The sequence below is a fragment of the Mycteria americana genome, chromosome 5 (genome assembly GCF_035582795.1).
Source record: "Mycteria americana isolate JAX WOST 10 ecotype Jacksonville Zoo and Gardens chromosome 5, USCA_MyAme_1.0, whole genome shotgun sequence".
Classification (NCBI taxonomy): domain Eukaryota; kingdom Metazoa; phylum Chordata; class Aves; order Ciconiiformes; family Ciconiidae; genus Mycteria; species Mycteria americana.
The window spans coordinates 56,235,152-56,254,391 of NC_134369.1; the positions used below are offsets into that span (position 1 = coordinate 56,235,152).

Consider the following 19,240-nt stretch of genomic DNA (forward strand, 5'->3'; position numbering starts at 1 on the left):
AACAACTCAGTAGATGCTCTTTGTTGGCTCAAACACCTTCAGATGCTGATAATGACTTGCCTATTGCACTCTGCTGGCACCCTGGCCACTATGGCCAGATATGGTCCATTATGGCAGATTTCCCTGTTTTATTTTGTTAACATTTCTTTTATTACATGTTGCTGAGGCTGGATTAACAAATTCAGAGCCCAAAGTCCTCGTTGCTAACATGGCACAGCATGGTCAGGTGGTATTTTCCCACATGAACTGCATTGAAGTACTGCACAAATGAGGTCATGGGAAAAAATGGGAGGATAGCTCAGTTACTGCAGCCTACTCACAATTTAGCGATTTTAATGAGAGTGGGCAGTTGTGCAGATGATCTTTGTGATACGAATATTTTTGTGGAAGTGTTGGCAGCTCTTGCAATAGCTTCCTCAGTTTTGCAAGTCTTTTTGCTAACGCCCTGCCTGCTGGAATCAGGAAGTAGAGTGAAGATAGATAGACAGAATTTTTTTTTTCCAGAAAGAGAAATAACCCTCACAATTGCAGAGAAAAATCTAAAGATGTAACCTTAAAATTTCTTAAAGACTCAGAAAACAGAAGATATAGGAAAACACCCTATAGGAAGACAATCTCCCATTTAAAAAATTAATTTTAATTGCATTTATTTTGGATCTCTTCTGAACTGGAAAGGAGATGGAAAACGTGGAAATCTGTGGTACTGACTGAGGTCAGAAACATGGGATCTTTCACTTCATAGCTAAAGTGAATGAACTGAAGTATGTGCTGGTATTCGTGACACTGACTTCTAAGATGAAGCCATTTATTTGGGTAGTACTTGCAGATTTTCACAGGAGGTTTTCAAGACAGGGCTGGATGAAGACTCGAGCAACTTGGTTTGATCTCATGGCTGACCTGGCTTTGAGCAGGGGTTTGGGCTAGAGACCTCCTGGAGTCCCTGCCAGCCTGAGTGATCCCATGAGATGAAACCAGCCAGTGAGACTGAGTCAGTCTGTGGGCAAGCTCAGGGCTGACAGCAGTTCTCAGAAGGGATGTCTCAGCAGAGCAGCAAAAGCAGTTCCCATTCTCTAAGACCCAGGTTCTGGGAGAAATACTGCTAAGATTTACAGAGGGATGGTGGGGAAAAAATGAATAAAACATAAATATTTCCTGGGTTAGTGTCTCACCTGTGATCTCCCCAAAACCCATAACCTTCCTTTCTTTGGTAGATACCTTGTGTATAGGGGAAGGGAGAGAATGTGCTCAGTCTATTTAATCAGTGCAGATTTCCACTTGAATTAACTCATATGATGTATCTCAATGTGCTTGAAAAGGCCCCGTTGATTATATGCCCCTCAGCATATTGCAGAGCTGAGCTTGCTGCGGGCTGAGATAGACTTCATCATGTGGACCTCAAGGCTCCTGGACTGTTTTTGCACAGGTGGTAAAGGGACTTTTCAGTTGGAGTAGAACAATCCAAGGAGTAAATGTACCTCCTATCCTTCCCAAGTCGAACCTGTCGAGACAACCTCTGGCTCATCAGAGGGCAGGCAGAAGGGCCTATCAGAAAGTATATTTGGTTACTTGTGTTATCACTGTAATGGTACCATAGTTCTTTTTTAAAGAACTTTAACCGAAATGGCTATTTCGCAAATGGTTGGCCACTTTAACCGAAATGGTTGGCCTCCTTGAGTGGAAACCCTGCAGCTTTCAACACCGGAAAGAAGAATTCTTAATACTGTAAACTAAGGCATGAAAAGCAGGGTAGGACTATTTATAGCTCTGATTTCCTCTGAATAGGTGAGAGGCTAAGCCTGACATTATAGAGTGAAAAGATCAAGTTGGTTTTTTGGTTTTTTTTTTTGATACCCCATGCTGCTATTCAGCGATAAAGTAGACAGGAGGGGACTGCCTTGGCAACCACCTCATGAACCACCCTGGAGACTTGTCTACCAGCCAGGAAGGTCATTAAGCATCTTCAACTTCAGGTTCACTATAGAGTATGATTTTACTGGGGGGAAAAAAAAAAAATAAAAATAAAAAAGGCAAAAACGTCAGTAGTCCCAGTAACTAGTAGTTAGGGTACTGCAGCCTCATGAGCACAAGTAGATGGAAAAGGGTGTGGGCACTGTCCCTAGGAGAGGCAAGAGCCAGGTTTTAGGTTAGTTCAGGCTGTAACTTTGTGCTGACACTGCTGTCACAAGAAGCACTCTTGCCGTCCCTCATCTGCTGGCTGCGTGTGTCCGTACCCTCATGCCCTTCTGATCCCCATCTGCCTCTCCCTCATGCAGGTTATGGCTGGGAAGGAGTGAGCAGCGTGGACGTGGGGACGTGAAAGCAGGATGGAGTGGTGGGGCAATGCTTCCTTAGAAGTGCTACCATGTGCTGGGTTATGTGAAATAAAGCCTGGAAAGGAGAAGAAAGTGATATGGGGGTGGAGGGATGGCTGGTGACTTTGGGAAGGGTGGTAGCAGACTAGAGACAGAGGTCTGGGAACAGGGTGGAGAGCGGCAGTAGGCAGTTAAGGACGGGGTCACGTCCTGTAGTACTGGATGACTGCGTGAGCCTCCGAGATGCTCTGGGAAAAGTCGAAAGCAGGCTGCCCATGGAGGCGGGAGCCCAGCAGAGCTGCCCGGTGGTGCAAGAAGAGGAGGCTGCAGGCAGGGGGACAGCACTGTCAAGATCGGTGGGAGGTTGGTGCAAAAATGTGGCCAAATTGCTCCGTGGCAGCCAACCTCCTCGAGGCAGAGCATCGCTGGCAGCGTGCTGACGAGCTGCCTCTTCCCCTCCCTGCCGAGCTGAATTCAGCTGAATTTTCCTAAGGAAGTCGGTGTCATTGCACCCATTTTCTAGACTGAGAGCTGAGGCACAGGTTGCTGAAGGGGCTTGGCCAGCCATGCACCACCAGCCCTGAACAAGCCCAGCTCCTGGCCAGCACTGTATTTACCGGGCTGCAGAGAGGCCCTTTGCCTGCTGAGCACTTGACTTTGTTCAGCACTGAGGTACCAGTGCTACTATTCAGACTTTTTTTGTATGCTTTCTGTATTTCTGTAACTCTGCTGCTGCTGTACTGTGAGGGAAGCCAATTTTTCCAGTTTACTTCAGAGGAATGTCTTCCTTTATTATTGCGTGATGGAGTGTGTGATTGAGGCAAAGTAAGAAACTGTTGTCAGCTCTGGGCCTGACTAACCTGAAAAAAGCAGAAATTTGCTGGAAAAAATAAAAACAGAGTTATCAAAGCCCTTGGAAGAGAAGATCCCTCTTCCCTTCTCTCGCCAAAAATGGCTGATTTCCCTAATTCCATCTCAATTAAGCAAATCATACATTTCAGCAGCAGAACTTGTCCAAGACTACTTTTTTCAAGGATTAGCCAGTCGATGAATAAAAATTTGTGTATTTTTAGCAGGGGAGGCTGGAAAAGCTGAATATGTAGTTAACCTTAAGCTTCAAATTTTAAGCAGTTTAATTGCATATAAGAAGGCCTCTGGGCATGCAGGCTAGCGCCCTATTTTCCTGTAGTAAATGACTCCTGTTCAGTGTGGCAGACACCTTGCTGTTAAGGAGAGTAGACTGATGAATGTTATCTTTTAAAGCGGTTCCTGTTGCTGACATGGTGTGTCTGTGCAACAGCTTTGACTATGTAGAGCTACCCTAGTTATCTTCAGATTAGCCTCGCTCAGGCACAGATAACAATCTGCCTGCATCACCCAGGGCTCAGCATGGGCTAATTTCCCCTGTTTATGCATGTTTCTCATCAGCGAGAAAAGTCTGCCATCACCTACACAGCTTCTTGGCATGAAAAACCATTGAGCAAGTCCACCCCATGGCGTGGGAGAACTGAGCAGCTCTGCCCCAGCCCTGGCCTCCAGCTCAAGGAGTGCCGTTTTGCTGCTGCTTTCTGCTGGATCTCATCTGCCTCCACAGGCAATGCAAGGCCGAAGGCCACCTCTGTGTGGGCTGTTTTAAGGACACAGAAGACATTATCATTTTCTGGTCTACCGCCTGTGGTTTGATTGGAGATAGAGACTGAATGATTTCTAGTCCCCTAAGGATGTCTAGCCTAGACATCTTCCCAAGGTTAGTCCGCCTGGCAAGGATGAGTTCTCCATTATCCCCATCCTTATTAACCCTGAAAATTGAGTTAGTGTCAAGGAGTTCCCACTCAGGAGACTACTCTGAAGGAGGAGCCCAGAGTCTTGGTTTGGCAAGAACAGCGACCGAGGGCTTGGGGGATATTGTAGAACATGGTGTGAGGACACAGTTTATAACCTGTTGTGCAAGTTCATCATTTCTCTTCTAAATGCAGGCATGCAGAAGGAAAGCAGAAAGTCTCACCAAGTCCCACTCATTTGAGCCGAGTTCCACGTCACTTTGACACACTGCTTATTTTAAAACGTAAAACACTTTTAAAACATAAAACACTTTAAAACATAAGACACTTGTGCAGCTGCTTTTTCAAGATGTAACAGTGCCAGGTTTCTGTGTGGTTTACAAGTTGTTTTGGAAACGTTCTAGTTGCTTATAGCAGGTGGGGTTTTTTCTTTTTTTTTAAAACTCTCATCCTGAAGAGTTACCTCCCCTCTCTCCATGCAAACATTTTCATTTTTACTTTAGGCTTTAAACCAATAGGATTGTAGGGAAAGCCTGTTGGAAAGAAGCCCTCAGGGTCTTGTTAGCTTTGTTAATCCTCACTTTGGCTTTTTTTTGCCTTATTTTTCACTCCCAAGAAGCATAATGCAAAATCTGTGTGTAATCAGAGCTAGAGACTATGTGTGCTATTCTAGGATAATATTGTCTTACCCTACTCTGCTTAGTGCCTTGAACATAACTCAAAAAGCTTACTGGTTATAAAACAGTTACTTTAAATCAGTACCCATAATACCAGTGCCCTTGTCTCAGTGGCTAAACTGGAACAAATTATAACTTTTGCCCTTGGACAGCATTTGCTATCTAAGATCTTAAAGAGCTTAATAAACAAGAGTTTAGACTTGTAAATGAGGTAAATAAGATACTGCTTGAAGTAAAATGAGGGCAGTAAAGACCTCATACTTTGACCTTTGAGTAGGACCCTCAAAGTCAGTGAGGGTGCAATCTGTCCCACTCTTCTGAGTGGGAATCAGAAGACCTTCTTCCACTGGGTTGGCAACTAGGTGGGATCACAACTCTCGGAAGTAGAAGTATCATTTTTTCCTTTTATTGTCCACCCTATTGACCTCTGCCATTTCAGAGTGGGTTAGTCCATTTCATCCTGGAAAGGGATGGTCTTTCTTCCTGGAAGTCTCTCACACAGAATGTGGTTTTGGGTACTGGATGGCTTCCCTTAAGATGCTCAGAAAACTTCCTTTTTCTATATGATTAACCTCAACTCTATAGTATTTCATGATGTTTCTCAGAGGCAGAGAAATAAACTTTTCTCCAAAGTAAATGGAAAAAAATGGTTCTTAATAAAATACATCTGTATGATAACATATATTTTTCACATAAGGATTGATTTTCATGATTATCTGTACGACCTGGAAATTGTTCCTAAGAACTAAACACCCAGAATTTCAAATCATAGTGTCCTTTCCTGTTACATGAGGCATAGGGGAGACCCTTTATATATCTGAAAGTTTCGTTTTCACAAAGTTTTACCAAAGAAATTTGCCTTCTGAGAGCAACTTGCAAGTATCTATATTCAGTTTGTCTTGTCAGCCATAGCCCTGAGCCCTGACAGTTTGAATCATCATGCTGGGCAGCATAAATCTTCTACTCTCATTGTGATGTATGGGTGGATGCTGAATGATGTGTGAAAATGTGAATTCTCCAGCAATGATCCCACAGTGCTCAACTGCTTACAGCAGGGGCCACACCAATTGAATGTGTCACCCTACTCTCCTTGGTGTCCTCAGGAGCCCTCTCAGTCCTCAACATTTCCGAAAGGCCACGTTTTCCCCCTCATCCCTGCTGTGTGAGAGCAAGAAAACAGACCCTGTGTGGCTACATCTAAAACTCCAGCTAAACCTCATGTTGCCATCTGGTCCTAGGAAGAAATCCTGGATCTCCCCAGCCTCTGGCTGAAAAAATCAGTGCAAACCAGGTGTGGAATTTCCACAGAGTTTAAGGTGTTTATTTGAGCACTGAAAAGGAGATGCAGGGTGAGGATCTGACAAGGAAGGCAAGTGCTTTGAAACCAAACAGCCATTCACCAGACTGCTCTGCTCTTCACCCCTGAAATGGCTGGCAGTGCCCATGGGCCGGCCGGGACTGTTCACATGGATATGTGTAAGGAAAGCACTGAGGATCTGTGACACTTTTCTTTTAGCTGGGTTAGCTGTGCTTGAAGTACCCTTGAGAGCCACTCTCAACCCTTTCTGAAACACTAATCGCAGTAAGGAGGAAACAGAGCAGCAAAATGACTGTAACGTGTTTCTGCTCAAGCATCCTACAGCAGAGGCAACGAGACCAGGCAGCAGGAGGATTTTATGGTGAACTAAAGGCACAAAATCTAAGTGGACACCAAAGTGCTGCCCATCTGCTTGGGTGAATGCGGATGAGCCAAAGTACAGTAGAGTGGCCAAGACCACTGTGGCTGCGAGATGTGAGGACGGTCCTTTTTCTTAGCACCAGGATACGCACATCGTGCACAACAGTCAACTCTACCAAGTGTCCCCTCCACTCAACCCCAGCCTGAGAAGAGTGCAATAGCCTGTGTTTTGCATCTTCTTTAGCAGCATTAATTTTGTTCTTCACAATGCAATTATATTTTGTGAAAAACACAGTCTAAAAATAGATTTCTCTTACACTCTAGACCCAAGCTCATTAACACTTTATCACTTTCGTAATTTGTTAGTTTCAACTTCCCAGGAACTGCCACCAGCAGTGATTTTTTTCTTCATGGCCAGAAAGATTAAACTCTGTAGGAAACCATAAAATTGAAATCCTGTGAGAAAGCATAAGTTGGATGCACAACACAAGACTCTGGCAGAAGGCCAAACCAGGGAAGTTTCTGCCCTTCCTTGATGAGGGGAAAAAATAGAAACAACTGACAGTTTCATGAAAGAATCACTAGGGAAGACAAGAAAGACAAAACAGACCTGGGTCACCCAAGACAGTCTAGAACTGTGCAACCAGAAAGGAAGCTACAGCTTAGACATCAGATGGAAGAAGCCGAGGCAGCAGATTACAGAAGAAATAAAAAGGCCTTGAGAAGAGAAAACAGATAAGCAATGGCAGTGTTTTACAAGAACATAGCACTTGAAGGTCATACAGACCATCCAGAAAGTAATCAAAAAGTAATGCAATGTCAGGGACAGTTACTAGGAACTTTCAACAGAGCTGTTGCAGAAAGACTCTGTAAACACCCAAGGAATTCTACCAAGGTAATCTAAATTTCCCTCTATCCAGCTAAAGCTCTTTCTCTTAATATGACCACCAGCCTAGTGCATGAATAAGGGCCAGAAGGATATTTGCACATGCTCAGGGAACTGAAGCAATAACCTGAAGGAATTATGTCACGCTCTCACCCGTCTCTGTAAAGCACAGCAGGTATGACAAGTGCGGTGTTTCATGACAAACACAATAACCTTAGCACCAGGGTTACAGTAGTCACTGCAGTCCTCTATTACAATACCCAGGGCTCATTCCCCAGGGGCAGGAAACTGCTAACCCGGCCCATGCAACAGCTGGGAACGTCAGCATCTAGAATTAGGAAAGTCAGTAACCTCTGCCTTGGAGTGATCCCATCTTCATAGTGAGTAAAGGGCTGAGGGTAGCAGAACAGCAGCAAAGCTGGCCAGTGCTGCTTACTGCAAAGGTCAGCACAAGCAAGGTCATGGCAACTGTGGTATCAAGCCAGAGACTTATATCAAAGGAGGGGAACGCCAATGAGAGGTCTGGTTAGGAGACTGTGGAGTTACAATCTTAAAATAGAAACAGAAAAGTGGAATCACTCCCATGATGACAAATCTCACAGTTTGCCAGAATCTGGAAAGATAAGAGCATCTTAAGCACATCCAAGCAGGACTTCCGAGGATGGTTGTGTTCTCAGTAGTCCACTGTCAACACAACTGCTGCAGAATAAGGAATTCATTTCTTTGAATTCAGATGTCTGTGAAGGATTACACAGATATCAAAAAGAGTGAATAGGACTAACAGGGCCATTGGAGAAGAAGAAGCTGAAGTAATTGGGTCCCATGAGCCTATGTAAGCAGTGAGAAGATGGAAATTGGGGTGGTTTGTCCATGTGACCAGAACAAGACTAGCAAACACAATTCTGCGGGGAAAAATCAAAAAGGAAAGGAAGGCAGAATGCCCAGGGACAGTGTGACTCAAAAACATCAGCATCTGGCTGGAGAAATGATGGGGAGATCTAAAGAGTAAAGGAAACATGAAGACAGATTCCTGTCAGTGCCTAAAGATTACACTCTTCAGAGCATTTGGTGTAGTAAAGGGAAAGATGAGACAATCATAAATATTTATAGCAGCTCATAACCTGGCCATGTCCTGTTCACTTACTGAGTTGCACAAAGGACACAAAACAGAGTATGGTCAACAGTGAACCACTAATTCGTGTTACGAATGCTTCCATCACCCATAAAATTTTTTTCAGTTAATTCTGATATCTTTGTTTCAGACTGCTCAAAATTGCCCACTGATCTACACATTTCCCCTTTTATTTCCTGAAGGTGAGTTTTTTCTGTGGGCTTCTAAATGTCAGGTAAAACTCAATATGCTTTGGCAATATGTTTGGCTCACAGAACCCAGCCTATTTCTGCTGTTGCTTTTGATCATATTCTTGACATCCTGCCACTGTTCTGGTGAGACGTAGAGATTTTTGTGCTCTTCCAGTGCCCTGGCTGTAGTTTTATGAGCCCAAAAAAGGTGAATTTTGTCTCTGCAGTTTTCAGCAGGATTACAGGAGTCTGGCAGAAAAGTGTCTGCTTGTAGCTTTTGCAAAAGTCATGAGTTCCTATAAATGGCAACATCATGATCCCTCCCTGAGCAGCAATGCTCATGTCAGTGAAATGTCCCCAGCTACCCACAGCACATCCATAGCCAGAGGAAAGCACCTCTTCCTGACTGTCTTCTCAGAGCAGGGTGCCTTGAGGGCAGTAATGGCACCGCGGGAGAGATACATTGTCCCCAACAGTCAACAGAGCCCTTTTAGCTGTGCAAACGTGCTATTTTCTGCATCTTTCCAAGAATCAGAAACATGCAGCAGGACCCACTTAATGGTCTTCACAAGCAAATGACAACCATTCCCACAAGAGATGTTCCTATACTGAACCCATCATCCGCCACCTGACAGCAAAGCAGTCAGGAACCACTGCTTATCAATGATGCCTGCTGGTGGTCAGCAAGTCTCTAGACAAAAACAGGTTAAGGAAAAAGAGTTATAGTTTTTCCCAAGGAAGACCTTCCCCACAGGAGATTGCAAGGCCTTCCCCATGGGTGCTGTGCTGGGAGCAGGTCCCAGTGGCTGTAGTAGCCCTGTGCAGACTGCTTGACACTGTCACTGTTCAGAATAAATTTTGGGCAGAGTATTGATCCCGGTGGTGCTAGTATCTTGAGTAATGATCTAAAGCAGTGTTTTTCTATTCTTATTTGTTTGCAGGCCACCCAAAAATGTCCCAGCAGAGCTGTGGGTCTCTCTATGATGAATTCCAGCCTGCTGACAGATACACTTGATTTTGTTACCTTCTATGACCGCTCAGAGCAGACCAGGGACAATCCAGTTTCTATATACCACCTGCTGAAAACTCCTGACCTTAAGCTCCAGCAGCTCTTGTAACTAGACTGCTTTAGCTATATAATTCCTGGTGATTTGTGGTGGTTTATGCTATTTAACTATTTATGGGAGGAAGAGTAGCTGTACAGCGACAAAGGACTTCTGTGTGGATACTCCTGACACTGAGGGGCTCGAACTAATATTCTTTTGTCTAAAATTCAAGTTCCCAAGTGGCAGAGCTTCCTGGCACAGACACAATCGTTAGTCCCAATCCAAGCGATCTGCTCATGTCTGTAAACATGTACAGGTGCAGCCTGCTCTCCTACGTACACCTGCAACTCGAGATGCCAAAGTGAACATGTGGTTCTTAACAGAAGAAAAGTCCTTAAAACCATCATCCGCACAAAGGGCTTTATTTAATTGCTGGAGATTTGAGTGAGTTCAGACTCTTGGGTTTTGGTTAATTTTCTGGAACAGCACTGGGTTTTGTCTTTCTGTTTCCTGTGTCAGCTGTGAAGCAGATGGATTTCAAACTATAGAAATTGTTCATGGTAGATGTTTAATGAAAATCCCTGACTGAAACATGATTCTTACTAAGGAAAAAGAAAAAACTTGCTGAATATTTATTTTTCCAGTTGTGGGAGAAAAGTGAGGGAAAGGGATTGTTTTGCTCAAAGTATGTTTTAAACTCCATGTTGCAGTCTGGTATCAGTGTGCACATTGAGGTTGATCTGTTCGTGGTGATCCAACAGAAATTGATGTTAGGAATGACTTCCGAGAATTACATGGCCTTTGCCTCTTTAAGAAATGCCTACATTGGTGTATTCAGCCCAAAATAGGAACCTGCAGGGCCTGGGCTAGGACAAAGGGAGAAGTAAAATGAGGAAATGCCTTGTTTGGGGAATGAACTGTGAAGCTGAACAAGAGGCAAGCTTCAGCATTTCCTTCCAGTGGGATTCTCTGCTGGCTGGAGAACAAGAGCCAGTGCACGGAGCCAGGGGAGAGGAGAGCCAGGCGGCTGTCTCCCTCCTGCAGGTGCTGGAGGCCCTGCTTTGCAGGGGAACTAATAACTAGGCAGGCAGGGCAAGGGGCTGGAGACGTTTCACAGGGCCGTGAATCATGGCAGACCAAGGAAGCTGAATGATGATAGCTGAGCTTCGTGTCCACAGCTCTGAACTCTGGCCTAGGAAACAGAGAGAAGGAAGATGCAGAGTGGCTGCGGGCATCACTATGTGGGTTTGAGCTGGTGCTGCTCCCTGAGGACTCCTGGCATGCTCCTGTGGCAGGAACGGTGCAGATTTGGGGCTCCAGTTCTCCACCACCAGTAAGCAGGCATTTCTGAGAAACCACCGCAGATTTCCTTGAACTTGTCAGCCTCTGTTTGCGATGGTGTGTTGTGCACATACGGGCACAGACAATTTGTGAGACTGTAAAGCAGAAGCAAAGATGGAGACCTCTCTCCTGCAGATCCATCTCTTTTTCTCTGCTTGGGGTTATTGGTCAATGTGAAATTTTCTCCACCAGCCAGTGAATTTTTTCTAGCTTAGCAGCCAAAAGCTCTATAATAACATGTGACATTTGGGCTACACAATGCCATAGCGTGCTGTTATAAAGGAGGTCATCTTGAAGAACTCTGCAATGTGGTGTACATTGTATTTTGCCACTTAAAGGAAAGTGCTGTCGCTGTATAACATAATGGGAGGGAGAAGAGAGGGGAGATACAAATAGGCTGTGCTCACACTGCCTGCGTGACCCCGGTCAGAGCCCACACACGTAGTAATGAAATAGTAATTTCTATTTTTTTTACTTCAAAGCGCTTTGTCCATCCAGACCAAACCAGATTCCAGCATAGAGAGTCACAAGGTCAGCCCCATATGTATTGCGGATCTGCACATCCTTAGAGATAGATGGGCTTGTAATGAACCCTTTGGCTGTGACCTGGGGTTTTTTTCTTCCCATTGTTTCTATTAATGTCACAACACTCTGATATCTTGAGCTAACCATTCAGAAAGCCTGGCTGAGACATTTCTTCTCTAGTGTTTCCCTGAAGAATCTCATTGCGTTTGGCTGTCTGAAGCCAATTCTTTACGCTTCTTCATATTAGCCCATGCAAATACTGGACAAGCACAGAATACAAGATGTGTGAGCCAAACCCACCATACAGCTCAAAGAAAACAGTTGCTCACTGTCTTTTTTGTTTTTCATCAGTCCTGTACGTGGAAGGATCTGTCCTTGTATTTGAGGATGTCTTCAAACTGGTTGCCTTCTACTGCGTCAGTAGGTGAGTTGTATTCATTGCTTCCATGGAGGGATCACTTCACTCTCCCCTCTGGACTACCTTTCCCCAGTATCCAGTCACAGCACAGCCCCAGCTGTTTCCTCTGGTTTCTTCTAACCTGCCAGACCAGGAGGTATTTCAGATGCTAGTATCTACAGTGGGGCCAGATCACCCAGTTTCTAGCCAGGGACACCATAACCACAGCTGTCCCTGAAACTGGAAGCTTTGTCTGAGGAAGGTCTGTAGGGCTGCACCCACAAAGGACTGAGGCACAGGCCTGGGGCTAGCAGGGCAGGGAGGAAAAAGGTTCCCGGATTAACTATCTCTTATTAAAAGCAGCTTTAAGCATCCACACACAGCTGGCAGCGACTTAGCAAACCTGCTAGAGGACTGTTGCCTGCGGGAGACTCGGAGCACTTAGTCACCTACAGGGAATCTGTCAAGGAGAGTAGTCCTGAAACAATTCCTGTTCTTTAGCCAAAATTTAAAAATAAAATAAAGCAATAAAGAACAGACCTTGGTTGTTTGCTCAGCGCAGAAATACCAGACATAGTGGGCACAGAGATGGGAAAGACCTGTAAGGTCATTTTCATTAGAGCAAGGTTTGATCAGCAGCTGATGAGTCCCTCTGTGTAATTAAACCTGCGTGTCTGCAGCCTCCTCTAATCTGTGCGTTTGTGCTCAGCACACTGCAGCAATACCTCCACAACCTACTTACCCCATTCCTGCTGCAGCAGGCCTGGTTTTGAGTTGGATGTAAACTTTTGACCTCCCCTATATAAACTGAGATGATTCTTAATGTAGCTATTTCCATTTAAGAGAGGAAAGCAGATTCAGGATATGTTTACAAGGCAGTCGTGCTAGTGACTTGGTTAGGTCACATAGTAGGAACAGTCTATCTATGGTATGATACAGCATGCTGCAGCTTACCCAGCCAGTAATACTGGCACTATTTTGGGGGCTGCTTCTGCAGCCAGCTGAGTTCAACGCTGCTGGGCCAGGACTGCTACCCACACGCAAGGGACCACGCTCTGTCTCACCCCTGTCAATAAAGACATTTAGACATCAAGATGTGTATAGACCCTATAGAATGGGCATAAATTAACCCCTGGCCACATAGAAAGATTTCTGTCTTACCAAAGGAGCAAAGAAGAGTCCAAATGCAAACAAGAATTGGGCATTTCTAGTCAAATGGCTGGTGGGAGGGAAAATCTGCTCGCTTCTGCTTTCCTGCAGAAAGCATCATGGCTTAAGAAAGAGTCCCAGAAAGAAAGAAAAGCTTTTCTGTTAGTTCCTGTTATAGATGTTACTTCTGAGTGTCAAATACACATTCAGATGGTTCATGTAATTTCTCAGGTCGCTGTCAAAAGACAGGGTAAATAGGGAATAATTTTCTGAGAGAAGCAGGTATTAAAAAGGCTGCTTAGGCACTGACCTACCATTTGCTGGCAGCTTGCAGGAGCTCTCTGTGATGGTGAGTGGAGAGGCCCGTTCTCAGGGCTGTAATAAACAGTCATCTATAAATAGCTGGAAACAGGTTATCAGTGCTGACAGGCTCTTCTCAAAAGAAAGTTTGGCCTGCCTAGATTGCCTTAGATCACAAAAATAACACCTGTAGGTAACAGGTGACTCAGTGGCTTCTCTGCAAGCTACTGCCCCATGAATAAAACCAGATTTTTTTCTATCAGGGTAATGTCTTCATGTTTCCTGATTTTTAGATGTATTTTTCTACCAAAAAAAAAAAAAAATAGAAGGGAACTACTCATGCATATAACAATAACAAACAAAGCAAGCAGAAGGTCCATGGACCCTCTTCCTCTTTTAAACCTGATATCTGCCATGAAAAAAAAATAATCCTGGGATCACATCAGCTTATGTCAGACAATGTGACAACAGAGTGCTCAGTGGTGCACAGAGAACCCATGGAGTACGCAGTACATCAGAAAGATATGTGTCTCCTAATAAGGGCAAAAATAGCCCCCCTGCATTCATCTGTCAACAGATCGGTCTTCCCCAGGTCTGCAGTCACACACATTTTTGGGGTGTGCATTTGTGTAGCAGAGACCACCGAATCACAAGGGCAGCTTTTTCTAAAATAATTTCCTGCAGCTTGCAGAACATTTGTTGAATTTTTAATCTGTAAAATTACCCTGCACCATTCCTTGCTACCTTTTAGGGACTATTATTACTGGCTTTTCTAGTCCTCATTAGAACAGGAATTGAGGTAGTAACAGGTTTAGCGAATTGCCATCAGGCAAGAGGCAAACCTGAACAGTTCACCGCCAGCCCAAGAGCTCCCCTAAATTATTTGAGACTTAGGGTGTATTTCAGTGAAACCCAACTAACATCCTCTGAGAAAGTGCATCTTCTTTTCAGTAAAAATACAACATCTTTCAAGATGTCAGAAGTCTGAGAGTGCAGAGTAGAGGGATATATGTGTTTTCTCAGTGTCATGCAGCACTTCATTGTTGTCGGCCGCTTCACCCAGGGGCTTCCCTTCCCCAGGAGGGGTCTTCCTTCCCTAACCCCACTGTCTCTTGCCGTGTCCCCATGCCTTACACTTACACTGGTTTTTAAAAGAGGAAGCCGGGTGGGGAGAGAGGGGTAAACAGAAAGAAAAAGGGCTGCAAATCCCCTCCACACCAGAAAGAATGGCTTTTCTAATTATAATAATTACCATTTGCAACACCTCACTTTTCATGGGAAGGTATTTCAACCCTTGTGGCCTCCTCTGAGGTGAGAGCCGTTCCTGCTGTTTTCAGAGGAGGAAGCCAAAGCACAGTGATTAAGCCAGCGGCATAGTATGAAGCATTGCCACAGGAGCTAGTGATTTCTTGTGAAACCAGAGCAACCCAGGCCGGCACAATGTCCTTGATGGCTTACTGGCCATGAGATCTTCCTTTGACAACATCCAGGACTTTGCAGAACAGGGCTGAAATTGTGAACCAATTCAATCAATTCAGTAAAACCAACGGTAAAATCTGGAGTTCCTAACAATTGTGGGGTTTATTATTTTGTTGGTTTTTCACTGTGTTTCTTTTTACAGAGATTTGCTGCCTTTCACCCTGAAGCTGCCACAAGCAATATTAGAAGCCAGTAGCTTTCAAGACCTTGAAATTATCTCTAGTCTGGGGATAGGTAAGTCCCTCAAAGCAGCCAGGGTTTCACTCAGACTTGTGAGAACCATGGTGCCTCGCACAGACATAATGCAACTGGTGGACAGATGAACTATTGTCTTCAGAATAGCTGAGGAGACCTGAATGCAAGAGAGAAGATGTTTATGATCTTTATGTTTATAGAAGCACACTGAAAAAAAGGCCACTCACCCCTTTGGACATAAACCTCCGCTTGGACTTCTGTGCAGGTCATGGGACCTACAGTCTCGCTGTATAAGCTGGGGCTTTCAACAACTGACGTGTGGCACAGCCTCTCAGGATAGCTTACACACTTGGAAATAGTTGGCATCTGAGATATACGAAAAGAGGAAAACACCTTTGCAATTTCCCCTTCTGATGTGTGGGGGCAATGCTGATGGAATTGTGATATTTTTTAATTTTGATATTTCTGCTTCCTCTTGTAGAATTTCTAGTTGGCAGAGAAATGTGTAGTGTCTCAGCATGTTCTCTCACCTCACACTAATCAGATAGAAAAAGGAATGTTATTTTTAGTGACAGCACCAAACGAGCAAATTTTAGATCAGATGTATAAAATTACAGAGTTGAGAAATGCAGTTCTGTTAACTAAAGGAGGTCTCCTTCCTATTCCTTCCCATTTAACTTCACTTGAGACAGCTATTACAGTGAGCCACTCTCATGCTACTTTGCTTTTCAGTTTTCCCTTAGCTGTTGAAAACAGCCAAACAATGGTGAAAGCTGAAGAGTTAGCTCACTTAGAGATACTCACTAGTATCTCTAGTGAGTATCTCTAGGGCTTTGGGGATCTATTTTTTGATCTTCTGCATTGTACCTCCCAGAAGGCATGGGCAAACCCCACTGGTTTCAGTTCAGGCAGCTTTGTTGAATTTGACCATCAAATTTGCCTCTAACACTTTCTGCATCCTCTGTTTTGAATATGTTCCAATTTGTCAAAGCATCTTTGAGTATGGGTTTCCAGCCAGCACTTCTTGCTTAAGAAAGCTCCTTTGCAACTTGAGATAGCAAGTTGTAAACTTGTTATTAATTTTATTATAACAAGTGTAAACATTTGGATTAAAATGTAAGAAGTGTATCATGATTCTCCAACTTTCTGTCTAATTTGAGCCAGCAGGGGAGATCCTGACACAGGCAACAGTCTCCAGCAACTTCTGAAAGGAAGGATTAACTAAAGCACAAGCACCAAAGCAATGTTGGTTGTAGTCTTCTTCCTTCTCTCCTGTACACTGGTGGTCATAAAAATGGTGATGCGTGGAGGTTTGCTTGCCACAGTACATTGCATGCCAGGAAAGTCTCTGGCAACAGAAGAAAACCTGCTGTTGTGTAAAGGTTTCCTGAGAAATGATGCTAGCTTCTTGGAATGCCATGCTGTCTCAGTAAAGTCAAACAGGCTTAAGTAATGAGTGATGCTGTTTACTGCTTCCTGGAACAAATTTTCATGGGTACAAATGTGCGCACAAAAAATAAGTGCTGCCCAAAGTGGAACTCCCAAAGGAAAGCTAGCATTGTTTGAAATTCTCACATGTTGCTTTTTAGTTATTTCAAAGTGATATGTTTTTTGAGGGGGTAGAAGTAAGATGTCTACCTGCAAGCTGGATTGTTCCACAAAGGATCTGGCTGTTATGTACATTGTCAAAGAGGATGTACTGCAGGCCCTCCAGTCCTGACCTCACTGGTACAGAAGGCATTTTAGCAGGAGAATTAATATGATTGCACTGCACAGAGCACATACCATCACAGACATGCCAAAGTCTCAAAGAACTGCTTAATTATCCCTCCCAGAGTGTAAGCTAAGGGAAGAGCCAGGACAGCAATGGGAGACAATCAAAATGCTTTTCCTGCTGTATGAGCCAGTGTGGCTGGGCTGGGAAACACCCTCTCTGAAGCAGCTGTGTAACCCTTGGTAAGACCACCTCATCTGGTCCTTCATGGTCTGAGTGGAGCATTGCATTTTCATCACAGTGTCTTATCCTGACCACTACTGAGAAAAAAAACAACTTCCCTTTTGTAGATTGGTTTACTCACCATTTCCTCAGCCCATGAGACTCCACAGCATTATATTCAGACTTAAACAAGCAACTTGCACTGTCTTGCATTTGCTGATACCCAGCAAAGTTGGCGCGTTTAAAGGAAATCATACCCCAGACAGTCTCAGACGTGAGGGGGTTAGCAGTGCGATGCTATTATGTGCAGTTGCATCTGCATGTCTACCCGAAATTTTGCTGTCAAGAGTGCTGCTGTTCCTGGCAGCACTAATTTTAAGCTTCTTTGTTCTCCTCCCTCTCATGGTAGGAAACCAGAGAATAAAGCTGTTGTAACCTCAGCCTCCCTGAGAAAACATGCTGACATGCTTATGAAGTCAAATTAGCCATGGACGCTAGCCTAGGTGGCGAGAGGCTAAATCGGCAATTTTATCCTGAGGGGAATGGACAGCCTTTTAGTTCACCTGTGCATGGCTTACTCTGTGCCTGTGTTATAGAAATGCTTGGTTAGAGGGAGGGGAGCGGCAGCGAGGAGTCAGCCTGCCCATCCTGCCCTGCCTGCAGCACTTGCACCTGCTGGGGGGAAGGGGACAGTCCCTGTCCCTGGGGCAGCCCCTGTCCCTGGGGCAGCTGGCTGTGCCCCGGGGATCGCATCACTGGCAGAGGGAGGCAAGGCCAGCAGCGGGCTCAGGGCACTGAGGGGGAAAGGCACAGCCCCGCAGAGGGCAGGTCATGGCGGCAGCAGAAAGAAGATGGCTTTGCAGCAACGGCGTGGAGCTGGCTGCAAGTAGGAAGCCATCAAAAGTCACGGCTGCACCAGGGAGCAAAACGGGAAGAAGTGGCCTGTCTTTGGGGATGCAGTGGGCAAGGGAGAGATTTTATCTGAATGTGTTTCACCCCCGAGTTCTGCATTGGCTTTAGTTGAAGAGTTTCTTTGCTCTGTTTTGAGTTCTGCTATGACCTTCCTAACTAGACGTCCCTTTGAGCTTTTCTGGGGTGCTGGTTTTTAGAAAGAGGCACAGGCAGACCCTGCCCAGGGCTCTGGCCAGCTCAGCCCTGCACCCGCTTCCCTGTGATGCGCTGGGGGCTACGCTGGTACAGCCGACAGGAGAACGGGGCCCTGGCAAAGCACAGATGAAGGCACTGTCCTGAGAGCTGTACCGCGTGCTCAGCACTGAGGGTCATCCCACGCATATGCAGCCCCATCCATCCCCTCTTGGGCCCAGCATGTGATGTTTTTGCAGTGAGACAGGCTTGACACCAAGCACAGGGCAGGGTTCAGGCACTGTGTGGCAGCCCCCTTCGCGTCCCCTGTAAGTCCACCCAAAAGAGTGTGCCATCACTGTCAGCTCTGTGTCCAAGGACCAAGCATGCTGACATAGTTATTTAGTTATCTGCATCCTTGTGTTTCCAGGATTTCCCATCTTCCCCTTGTCCCTAAATCTGTGGGCGTCTATCAGTCCTCACCCAGTGGTGAGGACAAATCAGTCCTCACCCAGTGAACACCTTCAGAGGTTTATACCCTTTTCCTTGGTCAGAACACATGGGGTTTGCAGGATCCTGTTTCCTGATGCTTCCAGTAGTGGACCCTGGATTAGCAGCTCTAAGAGTGATTAAAAGCAACCAGACTGGTAAGACAAGCAGGTTTGAAAACTCACCTCTGGGGGAAGGGAAAAAGGTTAAATGTGATACTGAATCTATTCAAAAGATGCACAAACGCTTTGTAATTTTTTTAAAACAAGTTATTCAAAGACAAATTCTAATAAGAGGTTTGAGACATACAGAAATTACTACTTGCATCTGAAACACCATCTTCCTTTTCCAGTCACAGCTGATGGCACTGAAGTACTTAACTATTCTTTAGTCCTTCAGTATACAACCTTCCTGTGTACACAGTCTTTTGCACCATCTTTCCTCTCTTACACCTGCAGGCAGGCAGTCTCAAGGCAAGGTACAAAACAGAGAGTGGACATGGCTATGGATAATTGTCATCCAGAGCTATAGATGTTAATGGTAATTTTAATCTGTGGAAGGTATTTAAAATCATATGTTTCTGGACTGGTTGTACTGCAAAGCAGGATCAGACCTCTGTGTAGAGCAGACTCTGCCACATGAGCTTGCTGCATAGTAGAGTCAT

The 19,240-nt window shown here is 44.9% G+C and overlaps 1 protein-coding gene across 2 annotated transcripts in view; it reads left to right on the plus strand.

Moving 5' to 3' along the window:
• Nucleotides 1-19,240, plus strand: part of RIN3 (Ras and Rab interactor 3) — a 70,399-nt gene that overhangs the window by 30,729 nt on the left and 20,430 nt on the right. Inside the window, exons 4-5 of one of the 2 annotated variants that reach the window (XM_075503453.1) lie at nucleotides 11,900-11,972; nucleotides 15,016-15,107. In XM_075503453.1, coding sequence (XP_075359568.1) covers nucleotides 11,900-11,972; nucleotides 15,016-15,107 — 165 coding nt within the window. Of the gene's footprint in view, nucleotides 1-11,899; nucleotides 11,973-15,015; nucleotides 15,108-18,615; nucleotides 18,735-19,240 lie in introns of those variants that run through there. The other variant, XM_075503454.1, reaches the window with a different exon arrangement.